Raw genomic sequence first — 19,654 nt, forward strand, 5'->3', positions numbered from 1 at the left:
CCCCCTTTTGAGTTCCCGTCTGGGAACACTCAGGGCTGTCAGAAGAATGTACTGTTCCCTCTGGCCAGCACCTGACACAGGACCCTGAACTCCACTTCTTAGAACATTCACTAAACAGGGCTCCCAGCTGTGAATGCCTGCCCTGTCCCTTTGAGATGTCCGTGTATCGCCTACAACCCAGCAGTGTCTTTCTCAAGGACCCCAGAGCCATCGGGAAGGGTGGGCCCCCGTCTGCCAGTCGCCGTGGGAGGGCAGGGTCCTAACTTCCACAAACAGCTGGCTTCACTGCATGGACGCTGACCCGCCTTTGTGATTTTTCACTTGAGCCCACACTCACCCCCCTCTCGACCCCCTCATTCTCCCTGTAAAACGCCCAGTCCCCCCTGCACACGTCGGAATGGAGCTCAGCTCTCCCCCTACTGCCCGTAGTTACTGAATGAAATCTGTTTTCACGGCTTTAATGAATGCCTGCCTTTGTTTATCTTTGATACTGGTGTCCTCATAAAAAGAGAACAGACACAGAGGCACGCAGGGAGGAGGCCACATGACCACAGAGGCAGAGATGGGACAGATGCAGCTGCAAGCCAGCGAGGACTGCCGGCAGCCCCGGAACCCACACTGCCAACACCTTGATCTTGGACTGCTGGCATTCAGAACCAGGAGATGATAAATTTCTGTTGCTTAAGCTCCCGGTTTGCGGTATTTTGTTACAGCAGCCACAGGAAATGCTGGCCCCACGGAAACCTTGAGTCAACCCCTTGCGCCACTCTTTGATGAGCGATTGTCTTAACGGCGAGCTCTTCTCAGCCACCGACAGACAAAACCTCAGAGCTGTATTAACATCAGAAAAACTTTGTGGGAAGATATATTTCCTATGTATAAAAGTAATGAATGCAAATTATAGGCATTTAGAAAATACATACGCTGGGCGCGGTGGCTCACGCCTGTAATCCTAGCACTCTGGGAGGCCGAGGCAGGTGGATCGCTCGAGGTCAGGAGTTCGAGATCAGCCTAAGCAAGAGCGAGACCCTGTCTCTTCTAAAAATAGAAAGAAATGATCTGGTCAACTAAAATACATATATAGAAAAAATTAAGCAGGCATGGTGGCACATGCCTGTAGTCCCAGCTACTCGGGAGGCTGAGGCAGGAGGATCGCTTGAGCCCAGGAGTTTGAGGTTGCTGTGAGCTAGGCTGACGCCACAGCACTCTAGCCCGGGCAACAGAGTGAGACTCTGTCTCAAAAAAAAAAGAAAAGAAAAAAAAAAAGAAAATACATAAATATGTAACGAAAACTTTTAATTACCAGTAACCCGGCCACCCACATCCATCAACATTAGCAGCTTTTACTTCTTTATACATAACTCTGTCTCCCGGCCTATCCCTGCCAACACGCCACAGCACGCACTCCATGTGACAGGATGTTCAAGGTGCTGGCTGCGCGGCACCGCGTCGTCAGGGGCACAGCCTCTCACGTCACGCCAGCCGGGGCTCCCAGTGCTGCCGCTGCAGTGCGCGCCAGTAACGCTTAGCGTTAAAGGGGCTGAGGACACTTCCTAAGTGCTTGTTCCATCCCACCAAACAGCCCCCTCAGAAGGGGCAGACATCACAAGGCCTGTGCCCTGCCCATTGCCAGCAGGGCGTCATACGCAGGGCTTCCTTGGTTGCTATTTTGACATCATTTTTTTGCTTACTGTTGGAGTTTGTGTTTTAGTTACTAGTGAGGGTGAAGTGCTTTCTTATTGTGCCTATTGGTCGCCTGCATTTCTCTTGTGCATTGAGCGGCAGGAGGAGGACGTGGATGAACAGGGATGACACAGGCTCCAGGTGGGATGTCCTTCCAGCTGTGGGGATCAAGCGGCCACAGCTGAGGCAGGCAGGCTGGTTCCCTCCTGGGAGGAATCCGGCCAGTTGTTCTGGAAGCCCAATCTAAGGAAAGCTGGAAAGGAAGCAAGCAGAATGCCCCACTTCTGGGCAAATGGTACGGTTTCACATCTTTGGTGCGTAACGTACGATCAACCCTACACCGCGAGAACGAGGGAGGGGAGGCAGGCAGCAAGGGCGCCCGGCCTCTGGGAAGGGCAGTGAGTCTCAACTGGTCCAGGGGGCCCAAGCACGAGCGTTCCTCCAGCTTTCAGATGCTACTGCTGCGCGGGCCACGTGGAGAAGTTCCTCAGGAGAACAACTGGCTTGTCTTGTTGCTCCTGGGTCTCATCTTTCTTTCTAAGCTCCTTTCAGAAGACGGTGCTTGTCAGAGAAGGGCTCCCACGTGCCTCAGTTCACCCTCTTGAGAAGTGTGAAGCCCGCTCATACAGTCAGTGGCCACTACCCAGGATGCAGGCGGTCCAACAGCACCTACCTACTGGGAGAGCCTACGCAGCTCTCCCACCCATGCCTGCTGGCCCCGGCAGGAGTGCCCACCTGGAGACAAGATGTCCCCACGCCTGCAAGAGCCTACCCCACACCAAACTCCATAGCCCAGCAGCCACCATTACCGTGGGGACTGAGTTCCTCTAGCAGAGCTGCAGGTCCCGGATGCACCTCCATTCAGGCTCCAACTGCCCTAATCTGTGGGCTCTGGGTTGAATGGTGGCCCCAAAAAGACAGGTACAAATCCTAACCCCCAAAGCTTGTGAATGAGACCTTATCTGGGACTAGGATCTCTCCAGCTGTGATGAAGGTAAGGATCTGGACATGAGGAGCTCGTCCTGCATTACTGGGTGGGCCCCAACCCAATGGCAGGTGCCCTTGTAAGAGACAGAAGAGAAGACACAGGCAGACGAAGAGGAAGAGGCCATGTGACCACAGAGGCAGAGACTGGAGTGACGGGTCTACCAGCCAGGGAACACCAAGGATCACCAGCAACCACTAGGAGCTAGCAGACAGGCCTGGATCTGATTCTCTCTCAGAGCCCGCAGAAGAAACCAACCTTGCTAACAACTTGATTTCACACTACTGGCTTGCAAAACTGTGGAAGAACGCGTTTCTGTTGTTTTAAGCCACCAAGTTTGTGGTGTTTTGTTACAGCAGCCGTAGGACACCCCTACACTCTCCTTCCAAAAGAATTAAAAGTGCTTTTGTAGAAAAATTGCAGGATTAGGATTTAAATACAGCATCCCTGAGCAGAGAACCTGCCCGTGCCTTTAACGTTTTCCCAAAGTATAATCTGACTGACACCTGCCTTTAGGAAATGGAAAAGTCACTCCCCACCCCCTGCAGATGCTGAGAAAGCCCCCAGCCCAGGCTTATTTTTAGAAGGTCTTACATTCTAATTCTAGTCAGCCCTCTCACAGTCCAATAGCAGGAAGTCCCGTGAGAAAGGCCAGAGAGAGAATCACAACATCCCATTCCCAACCAGGGGAGCTCGGAGCAGGGCGGGAAGCAGGACCGAGGCAGCGCGGAGTCAGTGGCATGCACGTGCTGCATCCTCTCCCAGCTTTGTGCGTCCTGCCCCGACTACAATTGCAGGGCTAATGCCCATGGCTTTCATATCCTAGGAAATGTCCAGAACCTTGCAAAACAAGTGAAGAGTCCTCTGTCCTTTGTAAGATGCCATTCATTGCAAACTGGCTTCCAGGGGAAAAAAAAATGGATAAATTTGACTACATAAAGATAAAAATTTCAAGGCCAAAAAACAACAATAGCAAAGTCAAAGTGGGAAAAGTCTATCACAGGCAAAAGCTAATCCTGCTGATGAACAAAGAGCTCCTAAACAGTGAGGAACAAAAGATAACAACCCAGGACAGAAATGCGTAAGATACAAACAGCCCATTCACAGCAGAATTGAAAATGGCCCTTGAACCTCTGAAAAGATGCTTAAGCTCGCTCTTAATAGCAAAACTGCATACCTCGTGGACGGCAAAGATCCAAAGGCTTGCCCACCCCCTCCTTGGCAAGGCCATGGGAACCAGGAGGCAGGGGCAAGAAACCAAGCTCCAGGCATCACCCACCCTAGGCATCACACATGCTTAGCAGTGCCACTTCCAAGAATCTATCCCAAAAATATACGTGATTAATGCACAAGGATTTTCACTGCACCATTATTTATGATAGCAAAAAGACTGAAAACAATCCAAATGTCCATCAATTGGGACTACTTAAATGCGCCAGGCTATGGCCACAAAATGGAGCAGCACACTGCCTAAGATGAGCGCGGCACGCCTGGAGCACAGGAGAGGGTGAGGTGGCAGCTGGTGGGAGGAGGAGCTGCTGCCCAGCTCTGTGTGCGGGCGCAGCTCTCCCTGAGAGCCCCTGGCCTCCATTCTGGACTTCCTGGGTGGGGAGTGGAAGGACGGGGAGGGATTAGCCCCCGGGAGGCAAGCGGCTCAAGCAGACAGAATGGAACAAAGAGAGCAGAGCATCAGGCCCAACCTAAGAGAGGTGGCTGAGCAGGCCAATAGGGCTGAAGCATAAAGCCCTGCAGCCAGCTCCTAGGGCGTGAAAGCAGTGGCCCGCTTTTTGTCACCTGGCCCTTAATCGTAGACTAGGCAGGTGGGAGAGGAAAGCAGAGACTGCATGGTCCTGGGCGTGTCATCTGCAGGTGGCCTTGTGCTCGCTGGCCCTACTCAATGCACTCCATGACATGTATCTGCAGGGTGTCCATATCGGGAGCCTGATACTGGCACTTGGGACAGCAGAAGTCGGGCGGCTCCTCGGGGGGGCTTCTCCTCTGGCTGGGCAGGGCCTGGTGAAAGGAGTGGGCTGGGAAAAGACAACAGGCGGCGCCAGCTGTATGGGCTTCATGCACGTCCCAGGTACAGGTCAGAGGCAGAGGGAAGGGGAGGACGGAGAGGCAGTGAGACTTGAAAGGACTGCCTATTTGACTACAAGGGTCACCAGCCACGTGAGACCAGGAGCCACCACTACTGCCTCAGAGCAGGGAGCACTGAGCAGGGGGATGGCCAGTACCAGCTCTGGCCGTCAAGGCTGTGGAGCGCCCTCCCCACCTGCCTCCTCCTGCAGTCGCTCACTCACCTGGCGCAGGGGGCAACGGGGCCTGGGACACCTCTATGTGCCGCTTCCTCATATCCTCAATCCTTTGAAAACAGAAACTGTCCGATCAAAACATGCATTTCTGTAAAGCTCCTAGCTGCGCTAGCGTGAGAAAAGCTGTTAGGAGGACAGGCCCAGAAGAGAGGAGAGGAAGGGAGGTGCAGCAAGCCCTAACCTGGAATGCCAGGAGCCATCGGTCTCCTGTGGTTACCACCGCTGAGCCCCAGCGCTGTGCCCGCTGCCCGTGAGGCACGCTCTCAGAGGCCCACCTGGCCGACTCCTGACAGCTGGCCTTCAACTTGGAGTACTCCCGCTGCAGCTGCTCCAGCTGCTCCTGCAGAAGCTCCTTCTTTTCAGCCAGCTTCTCCCGGGCCTGCCTCTCAGCCTGGAAGTCCGCCTTGTAGATGTCCGCCTGGCAAATGCAGGAGAGCAGGATGTGCCTGCTGTCCAGCCGCCACCGGCAGGGGCACTCTGTGCTGGGCAGTGGGGGGACGAAGCAGAGCCCACCCCTGTCCTCCCGGAGCCCACGACAGCACGGAGGAAACACACATGGTGGCAAGTGATCCCAGCTGCACTGAGAGGTCAAGGAACAGCACAGGGGGCTCGGAAAGCTTATAAGAAGCCACCGCAAGGCTGGGCGTGGTGGCTCACGCCTGTAATCCTAGCACTCTGGGAGGCCGAGGCGGGTGGATCGCTCGAGCTCAGGAGTTCGAGACCAGCCTGAGCAAGAGTGAGACCCCGTCTCTACTAAAAATAGAAAGAAATTATATGGACAACTAAAAATATATATATACAAAAAATTAGCCGGGCATGGCGGCGCATGCCTGTAGTCCCAGCTACCCGGGAGGCTGAGGCAAGAGGATCGCTTAAGCCCAGGAGTTTGAGGTTGCTGTGAGCTAGACTGACGCCACGGCACTCACTCTAGCCCGGGCAACAGAGTGAGACTCTGTCTCAAAAAAAAAAAAAAAAAGAAGCCACCACAAAATGATGCCAAAGAGATATGTCAGGTCCCAGTGCCAAGGCGGACCACAAAGAAGGGCCCTCACCTGGGCCTTCAGGACCGGAACAGTCTCCATCACAATCTTGTGCTGCTCGGCCTCTTCCTTCAGCTTGTCGATCACTTCCTGTTTGGCCACCAGGGCCTCTTCGGCCTGCTGGAGCCGCTGCTTGAGGTCTTCCAGCTGGATTCCCTAAAGACGGGCAAGGGGCAGCTGACGGAGCCTCGCCGGCCCAGGGCGGGGCTGGGCCACCTCCCGGGCGGGCTGCTGCTCCAGCTGAGGAGAACGGAGAACGACAAACGAGGAGCCCTGGCTGCGGTGAGCTGCGGCGACGCCAGCCCCTCGCTTTAGGAGCCCACCACAGGACCTCAGTGTGCACAGGGAGAACGCTGCATCCTGTCACGGCCCACAAGCACAGAAGAAATGCTGAGGTTTCTCTCAGGACATAGAAGAATCTTGGGACTGACGGGACCTCGCGGGTCATCTGGCACAACCCCTACCCAAGGAGACATTCCCTCCACAGAATCCCAGCTGAAGGGACAGGGCCACACTCACTCCCGTGGCTGCCCACACACAGCGAGCCAGTCCCACGCACCAACCCTCCGCCAGCTGCGTGCCTGCCACATGCGCACTGCTCCTGCTACTCCGCCACGCAGCCAAAGGGCTGCCCACGCCACACGCATCCCCCGCCACACACACACACACACACACACACACACGCACACACACCCCACCGGCACTTCCCTCCAGAGAGCACGTGGCCAATTGTACAACTAGCTCTTCCTCATGTGACCTGCTTTCACGCTTCATCCTTATACGTCTCCTCTAGGTAAATTCACAGTCAACAATGTCCTTCTTAAAATGTGACCACTAGAAATCACACCCAGTTTAGATCTCATGAGGACAAACCAGAAAAGGGCTGCCATCACCTTTTCACACTGGGATGGAAATGTTACCCGGCCTTACCTTGGCTCAGGGAAAATGGAGCCAGGTGGTGTTGGGTGGAAGGAGGGGATGTCCATGGAGACAATCATGTCCCCAGGCTCGTGGAAAGAGCATCCCAAGGCCCTGGCCCAGCCAACCATGGGGGTAGCCTGCAGATGTGGCTGAGAGCATCCCAAATGTCCCCGCCTCCCCATGGTCTCCCCTGAACTGTCACAGCTGCAGGCATGACAAAGGGTTAGAAGTTGAATATGCCTCCTAGAGGCCAGTTCTGTCAAGTCTCAGGGCTCATAGTCTTCTCTGTCCCCGAGGGTGCAGGGAGAAGAAGAGGCAAGGCCGGCCCTGGCCAGCCCTGGCTGGCCATACTCACTCGCTTTCGCTCGCTGCTCACCACGCTGCTCTTGATGTGGTTGTCATACTCTTGGAAGAGCTGGTGATAGGCCACCTGCAACTGGGCCAGCTTCCGCCTGAGGAAAAGGAGCTTTCGCTGGAGAAACCACCTTGTCCCAGGCCAGCCACAGCTTTGCCCGCTCCTAATTCTACACTCGTCCTTCCTGTCGCATTCCTGGAACGGGGGCTTCCGAGGCCACATGTGGACTCCTGAGGCCGTCAACCCTGAGGCTTTGCTGACTGTCAGTCAGTACTACTGCAGTTGGACTGGTTGCTAAATAGTTAATATCATTTTCCCTGGAGCTAACATTTTTAAATGTTTATAATAAAATGGAACCCTCCTGCATGCTTCAAAAATGTCAACTTTGTGAAAAACTCAGAAAGGCAGGGGGATTATTCTAGAGTAAGAGAGATCCAAAAGGCACGCCAAGGAAAGGAACTTGAGATCCTGGATCGGATACTGGTATAAGGGTTTTGAAGGACACATGTGGGACACGCGGTGAAATACAAATGTGAACTGGATAACAGGTAACATTGTACCGAAGATGAACTGCCTGGGTGTGATAATGGTCGACTTTACCATTAGCAAGGCCAACGGATGGCATCGGCCCTTGCCCACAGCCAGTCCCTAAAAGGACTCCCCAGAAGGCAGAAGAAAGCTACGGGCAATCTGGGGCCACCCGCTCCACCGCCGCCCTGGCCCACTTCCCGGCAGACTCACTTCTCCTCCGAGGCGGCCTGGCGCTCCATGCGCAGCGCGGCCTCCATGCTCTGGTTCTGCATGCGCAGCTGGTCCACCTGCACGCTGTGCTGCTGCTGCAGCGCCTCGCGCTCGCTCTCCAGCTGCCTGGCCTGCTCGCTGGCTGCCCGGGCCCTGGCACAGGGATGGGAGAACACACTGAGGGCAGAAGGCAGGGGGGAGGGGAGGAGGGCTGCAAGTCGGGTGGATTCTGAAAATCCTGGGACTACAAGCTGACTCCACACGTCAGGGTGGAGGCACTGTCGCCAGAGACAGGGACAACCGCAGGAGGCCAGGTGGGGGCAGCAGATAAGGAGCTCTGCTTCAGTTGTGTCTGCTCCAATGCAGGGGCCCAGAAGACACCCAAGTACAGACGGCAAGGGAGCCTGGAAGCCGGCACCTCACAGCTCCCTTAGCACATTAACTGCCACGTGGGTTGTATTTAACTCACGCTAGTTTTGAGCCCGGGGCCTCGTGAAGCAAAACCTGGGCAAAACCCTGCAGTTGATTCATGAAAATCTGACTTGTTGATGTTCTTCTTGTTACAATTAATGTTGACAAATGAATTCTAAAAATGCGTGTTAAATGAATAGAAGTCAATAAGTTTCATTTTTCATTAAATTGGAAGGATTGTTTTGTTTTCGAAGTTTTTATTCTATTTTCATAAAAAAACACTGTGGCCCCAAGGAAAAAGTTTTTTTTTTTCTGATGTGGCAGTCAGTGTGTTAATCTGCACTGGCTCCAGCCTCGTCCCACTGCCCCAGGGCCTTCCACAGCCCCCACTGCAGGGGCGATGGTGGGTGCTTCTCCATGGACCTGGGGTGGCCTCAGGCCACAGGCAGAGGGGACCCTTCACCAGTCACCCCAACTCCGCCTGGCTGGCCTGGCTGTCTGGCTCTCTCCCCTCCATGCCTTCACTCACGCTGCCCCCCAACCCTGCCCGCCCTCTCTGCCCATCAAAGCCCGAGCCAAGCTCCCCTCCCTTTTACAGGAAGGCTCCCCGAGGACTGCCCCAAGCGCACCCTGACCACGTACGGTGCTGGGATGGCTGGGGCCACCCCTGTCGGCTGGCCCAGCTGTCTGGAGGGCAGCAGCTGGGCGGTATGAAAATCGCAGAAACCTTCTGCCCTTGGACCCAATGATCCCACTTATAAGAACTGAGACCCTTTTGCAAAAGAGAATGACTGGCAGGCCTGAGGCCGCTGGCTCGCAGGGTTGGCCCTTGGCTGGTGCAAGTTCCCTCCACTGCTGTGACACTTTCCCTACTGATGAGGGCGGGCCCTGCACCTGGAATGCGGTTTATGCCAAGCACCTGCTCTCCTGCTGGGAGCTGGGAATTTTGGTACATGCCCAGCAAAGGACGCCAACATGACCAGACCTCAATAAATACCCGAGGTGCCAAGTTTCTAGCGAGCATCCCTGGGCAGAAACACCAAACGCCACCCTCGGCTGCTGCCCCGGCAGGTCCTGCCACATGCCCTTTCCCTATGATCAACCTCGCTGTGGGGCGACTGTGCCAGGTCCTGAAAGTCCTTCCAGAGAACCACGCGCTGTGGGTGTGGTCCTGGAGCCCCTGCAATGCCTCCTAAAGAAATAATACAAACCCCAACAAAGGGTCAAAGCCCAGATCTCTCCCAACACCTGCTCTGACATCCGTAGGGTGTTCATGCAGCGTCCACGGAGGAATTCCCTGGAGGCCCATAAACCCACCTCATTCTTATTGAAACCCTGGAAGTGGCCTCCACAGCAGGCTTTTTGTCCCCACTCACCTGCCCTCCAAAGCCTGCCGTTCCTTAGTGGCAGCCTCCAGGCAACTCTGGCTCTCTTGGAGCTCCCCGAGCAAGGATGTCACCTGGGCTTTCACGGAAGCCTTGTCCTCAGCCATCTGCTGTAGGAGAGAAAGCCACTCCTGTCAGCACTGCTTTCTCCCGAGCTGCCACTCCAAATCCCGAAGCATGTGCACCCTGAGGGCTTCTTGCCAGCCCTCAGAACCCCCAAAGCCAGGCACCCTAAGGCCTCACGAGCCCAGCGGCCACCTGACCCTCCCGAGGGCTCCACCTCGACCTGCCCAATTTCCCCCACTCATCTCGTCCCTCACCTCCTGAAGCTGCCCAACCCCAGCAAGACAGCTGAAGCAGTGGAAAGGGGTGAGTCCTGAGAGCCCATGCCACCAGGCCACCAGGACCCCCTCCCGACTCCTGCAGATGGGGCAACAAGAGACCACAACGGGCCGAAGGAGCACAGAGAAGAGATGCCCTGAGTCTCCTGAGGCTGCCAACAGCTCGCCACTGCCCTGGCAACTAGGCTGCCAGGGCTGCACCTGGTGGCTTTGCACTGTGCCCCAGCAGGGAATCTCAGCCTCTCTGAGACTCGGTGCAAAAGGAGGCAAGACACAGAGACAGCAAAGAAAATACAAGCTCTACTCCACAGGCCCCGGGCCACGAGAAAGTGAGAGATTTTATAAAGCAAGAATGGATACTGAATTTTGTTAAACACTGAGAACTGCAAAAACTCTCGGCATGAACACGCCATTGAAACCCCTGCCCTGTAAGACACTTGACCAAACTTTAACAAGGCTCCTGGAAGCCTAAGGCCACATCCCTGGGTTGCCCCAGCCCCCTTTTGAGTTCCCGTCTGGGAACACTCAGGGCTGTCAGAAGAATGTACTGTTCCCTCTGGCCAGCACCTGACACAGGACCCTGAACTCCACTTCTTAGAACATTCACTAAACAGGGCTCCCAGCTGTGAATGCCTGCCCTGTCCCTTTGAGATGTCCGTGTATCGCCTACAACCCAGCAGTGTCTTTCTCAAGGACCCCAGAGCCATCGGGAAGGGTGGGCCCCCGTCTGCCAGTCGCTGTGGGAGGGAAGAGTCCTAACTTCCACAAACAGCTGGCTTCACTGCATGGACGCTGACCCGCCTTTGTGATTTTTCACTTGAGCCCACACTCACCCCCCTCTCGACCCCCTCATTCTCCCTGTAAAACGCCCAGTGCCCCCTGCACACGTCAGAATGGAGCTCAGCTCTCCCCCCTACTTTAAGCCCCCCAGATTGTGGTACCTTGTTACAGCAGTTCTAGAAAACTCATACACTTCCCCAAATGGCAAACAAAGGCCTTAAGTCACCAATTCTCCCCATCTTGCCCCTCGCAGGCAACATGTCCCCTTCTTGACTACTGTCACCCGGATCGTGAGATCAGCCAAGCTCAGATAAAAAGGCTCTGAGACAGCCTCCTTCAGCAAACACTAAGCATGCTTTCCTTTGGCGGTTCCACACAGTGTAGGGCCACCCACAGGCCCGGGGGTCCGACCTGCTCCTGCAGGATAATCCCTAAGCCCCTGGAAAATCCCGCCTGATAAGCGTGTCTCAGCTTATAGCAGGGGCCTAGGACCCTGCCGGGTAGTCTGCACCAATGACATGGTTTGTGGGGGCGGCCCGAGCCACATGCTATCAGTGGGACCTCCGCGTGGCTGGCGCCTGTGTAGCCAGGTCAGCCCCGTGGGCGCTCCATGCCTGCGTGACCCACCCCCAGTACCAAGCCTGGACACCACAGCCCAGGGGGAGCGGCCCTGGTTGGCAATAACCCACGTGCGCTGGCACACATTGTGGCTCACACGTCATTGCCGGGAGCGTCAAGCACTGTCCATTCACCTCCCTGGGAGAGGACACCCGGAAGCTCTCGCCTGGCCTCTACTGGACCCCGCCCTCCGCACCTTGTACCTTTGCTGCTTTTAACCTGTGTCCTTTCATTGCAATAAACTGTAACTGCGAATGTGATGGCTTTTCTGACTTCTGAGTCCTCCCAGCACAGTAGCTCTTGGGGACCCCTGACCACAAGTTCCCTCCTGGAATTCTAGTGTCCCTGTCGGTTTTCAGAATGCAGGCAGCTGGTGGCACAGGTAGGGCTAGGCCCCCCGCTCCTGGCTACCTGCTGGCATCTCTTCAGGTGCTCCACCTCCTGCAGGGCCTGCTCCCTCTGCCTCCTCAGGTCGAGCTTCTCCAGGCTGAGTCTCTCCACCAGTTTCTTGGCCTCCTGGAATTTGTGCATGAGGAACTCCTTCTCCTTCCTCTGGCTGACTTGGAAATGCAGCAGCTCCTCACAGCGCTCTCGCAGCATCTGGTTGCTCTGCCGGATGGCATCTGGCGACAAAGGGGGACAGCAAAGGGAAGGTGAGCCTGAGGCTTAGGAGGTCAGAGGCCAGAAACAGGTGCCCCCCATCCATAATACTATGTAGGCCGGGAGCGGTGGCTCACACCTGTAATCCTAGCACTCTGGGAGGCCGAGGCGGGCGGATGGTTTGAGCTCAAGAGTTCGAGACCAGCCTGAGCAAGAGCGAGACCCCGTCTCTACTAAAAATAGAAAGAAATGATCTGGACAGCTAAAATTTTATATATAGAAAAAAATTAGCCGGGCATGGTGGTGCATGCCTGTAGTCCCAGCTACTCGGGAGGCTGAGGCAGGAGGATTGCTAGAGCCCAGGAGTTTGAGGTTGCTGTGAGCTAGACTGACGCCACGGCACTCTAGCCTGGGCAACAGAGTGAGACTCTTGTCTCAAAAAAAAAAAAAAAACATAATACTATGTAGCCTCTCACAGGGATAACCGGCTTCCAAACAGTCCCTTTTATGCTTTAAACACTTCCAAAATCAATTACACTAATGATATGCCTCTAAGTTTCTCCAAGGAAATACCAAACACACCAGCTTCACTTAAAAGTACGTGTCGTCCAGCCTGGGCAAGAGCGAGACCCTGTCTCTACTAAAAGTAGAAAGAAATTATATGGACAACTAAAAATATATACAGAAAAAAATTAGCCAGACATGGTGGCGCATGCCTGTAGTCCCAGCTTCTCAAGAGGCTGAGGCAGGAGGATTGCTTGAGCCCAGGAGTCTGAGGTTGCTGTCAGCTAGGCTGACGCCACGGTACTCTAGCCCAGGCAACAGAGCGAGACTCTGTCTCAGAAAAAAAAGAAAAAAGAAAGTACGTGTCACATGCCACTTTCTTTGTAAGCAACTCCAGAATCCATCTGTATTCTGGTCAGTTCAGGTATACCCACCCTGGGGCGCTGAGTCCCTCCCAGGACCACATCCCTGCTTTCTTGCAGATCAGCGTGTCCCAGCATGCCTGCGGTCAGCAGAGGCCAGAGGAAAGGAAAGCCCCACACCCAAGGGACAGCCCAGGTAGTGAAGGAGCAGTCTGAGGTAATAAGACCGATCAGTGACATACGAAGGTTCTAGCAAGTACAGAGCTGTATAAAATGGGGGCAGGCAGTCAAAACCCTTGACCAGCTAACTAATTCCTGCTGACAAGCACACTACCCACCCATCCCCTCCACTCGCCCTAGGGGAACCCATCAGAATCCTGCCAGCTCAGCCCAAAGCCCAGCTCACATGCCACTTTTTTTTTTTCATTTTTTTGTTTGTTTGTGATGGAGTCTCACTTTGTCGCCCTGGCTAGAGTGCAGTGGCATCACCGTAGCTCACAGCAACCTCAAACTCCTGGGCTCAAGCGATCCTCCTGCCGCAGCCTCCCTAGTAGCTGGGACTACAGGCGCATGCCACTGTGCCTGCCTAATTTTTCTATTTTTAGTAGAGATGGGCTCTCACTCTTGCTCAGGCTGATCTCGAACTCCCGAGCTCAAGCAATCCTCCCACCTCAGCCCCCCTGAGTGCTAGGATTACAGGCATGGGCCGCCACACCCAGCCTGCAACTTCTTTTTTTTTTTAATTGTTTTAACTGAGGTAAAATTCACATAACATCAAATTCTACATTTTAACTATTTTAAAATAAACAGTGGTAATTCAGTGGTTTTTACCATATCCATAAGGTTGTGCAACCATCAGCACTACCTAACTCCAGAACATTTCCAGCACCCCAAAAAGAAACTGCAGACCCATTAGCAGTCACTCTCCCTTTTCCCCTCCCCAATCCCTGGCACCTACCCACCTGCTCTCTGCCTCTGGGGATTGGCATTGTCCTCTTCTGGACAAGTCATATAAACTGAATCACACACTAGGTACACTAACTTCTTCCATGAAGCATCTCCCCAAGCATTCCAAGCAAAGACTATGTCCTCCCTTCCCCCTGGCTCTCCCAGCCTTCTCCACCAACACGATCAGGAGCATCTTGGGGGGCAGACATCTTCAGGACCCCTGAGGTTTGGTCCAGGGCCTGACATGTGGAGCCACTGAGTTCCCAAGGGAAGCTGCTGCACTGAACACACGGCCTGGAAGGGAACCAGGGGTGTCACGTGCCATGCCATGGTCCCTGCGCAGCTGGCGTGCAACACTCTCACTCCCAGTCTCCCTCGGTAGAGCTCTCTCCTGGGGATGAGCAGAGGCCCCTGACCTGGCTGCCAGCTCTATGTGCACTAGTGTCCCCAAGGCCCCAATACAGCAGGTCTCACCTGGGGACAACTGGCAATGTCTAGGGGCATTGTTAGTTGTCACAACTGGATGGGTACTGCTGGCATCTAGTTGGCAGAGGCCGGGGATGCTACTCAACACCCTGCAATGCGCAGGACGCCCCCACCACAAAGAATCATCCAGCTTCAGGTGCCAACGGTGCTGAGGTGGAGGCCCTGGCCCTAAAGCAGGTGGCTCATGTTGGTTCTCTCTCTCCCACGTAGCCTCGCCCTCAAGGAGACCAAGCAGCCCCTCGGTGGCAAGACGACTGCATTGGGACCCTTTCGCCCTGGAAGGAAAGGCGATTCGTCTTGACAAAAAGACGAGACACGTATTCCAGGCACGGATTTGGTCCCTGCCCACAGGGTGTCAGCCAGCACCAGTCTCTGAAGCCTACAGAGCACGTGACTGGTTGGCACAGGAGCCCGCGTAACTTCCCAGACCACTGTCCAGCAAAGGAGGTGGGGGAGTGGGCCAGTGACTATGGCTTCCACTGGCCAAAGCACATGCTGCCTTGCCCAAGAGCCACCGGCCAGCTAGGGATATAGAGGCCCAGCCATGTTGGTGGTTCCAGCTCCAGAGCCCCCCTAGGGTCGCCAAGGCTGTCCCAGAGCTTGCCCCACAGCCTGCTTCTCCCTCTGCCCACCCCTGCCCCTCCCCATCCCTCCTTCCCTTCCCCAGTACTGGTCCTGAGTGCCCTGTAAGTAAACTTCCTGTCCTCTGATCTGCACTTCAGCATCCACTTCTGGGGAACCTCCCCCGAAACCGGGAGGGAGGACAGCTAAGCTTGAAACGTTAGCCACCTCTCGGGCGAATCCCCACCCACACCCAGCAAACGCAGAGGTGCAAGTGAGGAGAACAAGCCTTTCCCTCAGCAGAGCTGGGTCTCCTGATGTTTTAGTCCACCCACCCGCTGCCTTCCTTACCTCGGAGCTCTTGATTCTCCTCCAGACAGCGCTGGAGGGTTTCAGAACTGCCCTGCTCTGAAGGCAGATGCAGCATGGCTGGCTTCCCCAGAGAAGACTCTTCACACAGCACGTCCTGGTCCCCTGCCGGGCCACCACTGGGCTGTACCATCTCACACAGCTGATTCTTCCAGAGGTGCCTGCTCATCCAACAAGTCACGGTCTGGAAGAGAAAGGCAGCGGAGGCATCACATGAGACCCATGCAGAATTCTCTTACCCAGCAGGACAAGGAGTTTACTCTGTGCAGGAGTTCTGGGGCCAAGATCCAGCACTGATTTTAAACTCTCTGCCGAGCATCTATATCCAGGCTGTAAATGGAAGTTAAGAATCTCACCAGAGGTGGGAAATTAGGGAGAGGATTATGTGTGGAGGAAGATGTCAGTGTGCTGGGAATCATACCCCTAAACACCTCCAAGCTGGAGAAGTAGAAGGTTCTGGCCCCTCACCTAGTAGAGCAGGCTGAATGACAGCCCCCAAAAAGATATGTCCGTGTCCTAACCTCCAGAACATAAAAACGTGACTTTATTTGGAAAAAGGGTGAACTTATCCTGGATTATCCCGTGGGCCCTGACCCAATGACAGGAGTCCTGAGAGACAGAAGAGGAGCCAGAGGGAGACACACAGCGGAGGAGGCCATGTGGAGACGGAGCTGGGACTGGAGTGATGCGGCCACAGGCCCAGGAACTGCAGAAGCTGGAAGAGCAGGGGGCGGTCCTCGCCTAGAGCCTTTGGGAGTGTGGGTTTGCTGACCCTTTCATTTTGGACTTCTGGTCTCACGAACTGAGAGATTAAATTTCTGCTGTTTTAAGCCACCAAGCTTGTGGTCATTTCTTACAGCAGCCCTGGGAAACTCCTATACCCAGTAAGAGGGGCTTTGAGGAGACCAATCAGAGCCTGATAAGTGTTTCTTGGAGCTAGGGGCAGGGGCAGAGGGGACACCTGCTGTCTGATGACAGGTGCTAAGGAATCTAAAAGTGGGAGCTGGGCTGTCGGTCTGAGACAATGGGGCAGAGAGATAGGCTGAGCTGCTTGTGTTCTCCTGTGAATTAGAATAGGCCATGTGGGACAGTGCCAGCCTGGAGCCCTTTTAAATCCTGTCCAAGAAGACTGACTACCAGGAGAAGGTGAATACAATACAAGTTTCTGGAAGAATGCCTGAGGTGAGGGAGGGTGACTTTAATACCAAATAAACTTGGCCACTTTGACTATTTACACCGATACTGTCCCACTGAATACCCTACTGACCCATGAGCAGCGGAAGACACAGCTGATCTCTTCCTCCTCCTCCTACTTTCCTCCTTTGGCTTCCACAGTAGCTCACTCTCCTGGTTTCCCTCCTACCTCACTCCTGCTCAGGCGCTTTCACTGGGCTCCCACCCCTTCACGCTGGGTGCCCCAGGGCTCTGTACTGGGACCTCTTCTCTTTTCTAACTACATTCACTCCCGTGGTAATTCTATCCAGTCTCATGGCTTTAACCCCAATCGTAATGCTTAATAAGACCTCTTTTCTAAGCTCCACACTCACATATCAAACTCAACATTTCTACTTGGATATCTAGTAGTCCTCTCAAAACTAACCTCTCTAAAACTCCTGACAGTCCCCCAAAGCCAGTTCCACCCAAGGAACTGTTATCAGTTGATGGCAATTCCATCCTCCAGTTATCAGGACAAATAACTTGGAGTCCTTCTTGACTCTCTCTCTCTCTCTTTCTCTCACTCAGAGAGAGAGCACGTGTGAGCATGCATTCACATCTAATCTCAGGAAATCCTGTCAAAATGTATCCTGCAATCAATTTGATGACACTAAGCAATTAACATTAACTATTTTAGGTGTGATAATAATATTGTGGTTATGTTTTATACAGTTCTTTCTTAGAGAGATGTATACTGAAATATTTACAGATGATGTCTAAAATTCACTTCAAAATAATGGAAAAACTCCTAGGCATATACCCAAGAGAAATGCAAACACACGCTCACACGTGAATGCTTGCAGCAGCATCATTACTCATAACAGCCAAAGAGTGGAAACAACTCAAATGTCCATCAACTGATAAACAGAATCTAGTACATCTACATGCTAGAACATGAACAAATCTTGGAAACATCATGCTAAGAGAAAGAAGTCACAAAAGACTATGTATTGTATGATTCCATTTATATGAAATGCCCAAAATAGGCAAATCCATAGAGACAAAAAGTAGATTAATGGATGCTGGGAAGAGCCTCTTAGGGGTGGGAGGGATGGGGTGAGCGGGGCCTGATAGCTAAAGAGCATGGGGTTTCTTTTTGGAGTGATGAAAATGTTCTGGAATTAGTGATGATGGTTGCACAACTCTGTGAATATACATACTACAAGCCATTGAGATGTACAGTTTAAATGGGTGAATTGTGCAGCATTCTCAGTAAAGCTGCTATTGAAAATAATGGGAGAGAACTGTGAAAGGTACAAATTAAATAAAATTAGCCACAACTTGATAACTGTTGAAATTGGGAGATGGGTACATGGGATTTACTATACTAATGTTTCTACTTTTGTACATTTTTTAAAATTTTCAGCAATAAAATGCTCAAAGCACCATTGTCTCCCAACTGGATTACTGCAATGGCTTCTTAACAGGTCACCCTGCTTCCACCCTTGCCTCCTACAGTCTATTCTCCCCACCGCAGCCAGAACCATCAGTCTAAAAGATAACTCTGGCCAGGCGCCGTGGCTCACGCCTGTAATCCTAGCACTCTGGGAGGCCGAGGCGGGCAGATCGTTTGAGCTCGGGAGTTCAAGACCAGCCTGAGCAAGAGTGAGACCTCGTCTCTACTAAAAATAGAAAGAAATTATATGGACAACTAAAAATATATACAGAAAAAATTAGCCGGGCATGGTAGCACATGCCTGTAGTCCCAGCTACTCGGGAGGCTGAGGCAGGAGGATCGCTTGAGCCCAGGAGTTTGAGGTTGCTGTGAGCTAGGCTGACACCACAGCACTCTAGCCCGGGCAACAGAGTGAGACTCTGTCTCAAAAAAAATAAAAAAATAAAAAAATAAAAGATAATTCTGATCTCGTCCCTCCTCTACTGAGAACCATACCACAGCTCCCTATTGCCCCTGGTGTAAAAGCCAAAGTCCCTACAATGGCCTATAAGGCTCTGTACCATCTGGTTCCCCATTTCTTCCTCTCCAATTATGCTCCCCTTACTCACTCTGCTCCAGCCTCCTTGCTGTTCCTCGAATGTGCCAGGATGGCCCATTCATTCTCAGGTCACAGAGTGGTAATAGGGCGGGCAGATAATAATCGCTTTGCAAAGTGAGCAAACTGAGGCACCCGAGATAAGCTACTTGGCTGCCAAACTATATATGAGACCTTTTTAAAGAATTCAACGACTTCAAGATCACTCAACTTTGAACAATAAATGTCTCCGAACTAGAAGAGTCCTCGCACTAGAGGTATGGTCAGACCCCGCGGCGGCGGCGGCAGAGGGAGGGGCTGAAACAGTCCCGCTCGCCGCTCAAGTAACCCGTGTCCTGAGTCGGCCCGCTTTGGCCGGGGCCCAACAGGAGGGGGAGCCTGAGCGTCCGGGGGAGTCCGGGAGGCGGCGGACCGCCCGCCGATGGAACCCTGTCTTCGGGGAAGAAGACCACACCTGTCAGCAGAGTCGGTCAGACGTGAGGAGGGTGGGAGCGGCGGGCTGCTAGCGCTCCTAGGGCCCCGGCGCTCTAAGAAAGTCCCAGTTCTGCGGTCGCCCTTTCTCCCCCGTCGAAATCCCCGCTACCGGCTTCCGGTGTCGTGGACGTGGGATCCGGAAGTAAAAACATGCAACCCCGCCCCCAGGAACGCAGGAGGCAGGCGAGAGATGCGAGACGGCGGCAAGGCCGCATCTTGCTCCAAATGCAAGTCCAAGCCTGCTACCCTTGGCCGGCCCGCAGGACGCTCCCTAGTGACAAGCACCACCCACTACTTTTCAGGGCATCACGACCTACACTGCTCCTTGTCGCTCGGATGGCGGTACCCAGCCTCGGGGCGCTTGGCCATCCCGCCCTTGCCAGGGGAGGAGTCAAGAAGAGGCTGCCCAATAGGGCCAGCTTGACCCGAGAGCAGGTGACGGATTCCCGAGGGGGCGGGGCTGCAGAAGGCCCCAGCCAGACGTCGAAGGCGAGGCCGGAGGAGGCGTGGGCCACGCTGCCGGCGGAAGTGGCCTCTCCGCGAGGGCGCAGGGCCTTCGGGGCGGGCAG

At 54.0% G+C, this 19,654-nt stretch overlaps 1 protein-coding gene across 5 annotated transcripts; it reads right to left on the reverse strand.

Annotated features, from left to right (window-relative positions):
* Positions 1–1,308: 1,308 nt before the first annotated feature.
* Positions 1,309–19,445, reverse strand: IKBKG (inhibitor of nuclear factor kappa B kinase regulatory subunit gamma). 5 transcript variants are annotated; one of them, XM_069463925.1, is made up of 10 exons: positions 19,403–19,445; positions 15,388–15,589; positions 11,987–12,198; positions 9,828–9,943; positions 8,041–8,193; positions 7,300–7,396; positions 6,036–6,179; positions 5,259–5,401; positions 4,972–5,033; positions 2,161–4,698 (listed from the first exon to the last, which is right to left on the reverse strand). In XM_069463925.1, exons 2-10 carry the CDS (start codon positions 15,572–15,574, stop codon positions 4,559–4,561), a joined length of 1,254 nt encoding a protein of 417 aa, XP_069320026.1. In that variant the 5' UTR covers positions 15,575–15,589; positions 19,403–19,445; the 3' UTR covers positions 2,161–4,558. The 5 variants fall into 5 exon arrangements, with proteins under 5 accessions (XP_069320028.1, XP_069320026.1, XP_069320024.1 ...); XM_069463923.1 differs by having other exon boundaries at positions 9,828–9,946; XM_069463924.1 differs by lacking the exon at positions 19,403–19,445 and adding an exon at positions 19,066–19,336 and having other exon boundaries at positions 9,828–9,946.
* Between the last annotated feature and the right edge of the window lie 209 nt (positions 19,446–19,654).

This window comes from Eulemur rufifrons, chromosome 30 (genome assembly GCF_041146395.1).
Source record: "Eulemur rufifrons isolate Redbay chromosome 30, OSU_ERuf_1, whole genome shotgun sequence".
NCBI classification, from domain to species: Eukaryota; Metazoa; Chordata; class Mammalia; order Primates; family Lemuridae; genus Eulemur; species Eulemur rufifrons.

Bases quoted from the DNA above. Each gene is read 5' to 3' on its own strand.
- IKBKG (XM_069463923.1), bottom strand. From the start codon at position 15,574: ATGAGCAGGCACCTCTGGAAGAATCAGCTGTGTGAGATGGTACAGCCC. The intron at 12,199-15,387 runs GTAAGGAAGGCA...CTTTGTCGCCAG, and splicing joins GGAGAATCAAGAGCTCCGAG to ATGCCATCCGGCAGAGCAAC. The intron at 8,194-9,827 runs GTGAGTGGGGAC...TCCCTGTGCCAG, and splicing joins CGGCAGGCTTTGGAGGGCAG to GGCCCGGGCAGCCAGCGAGC.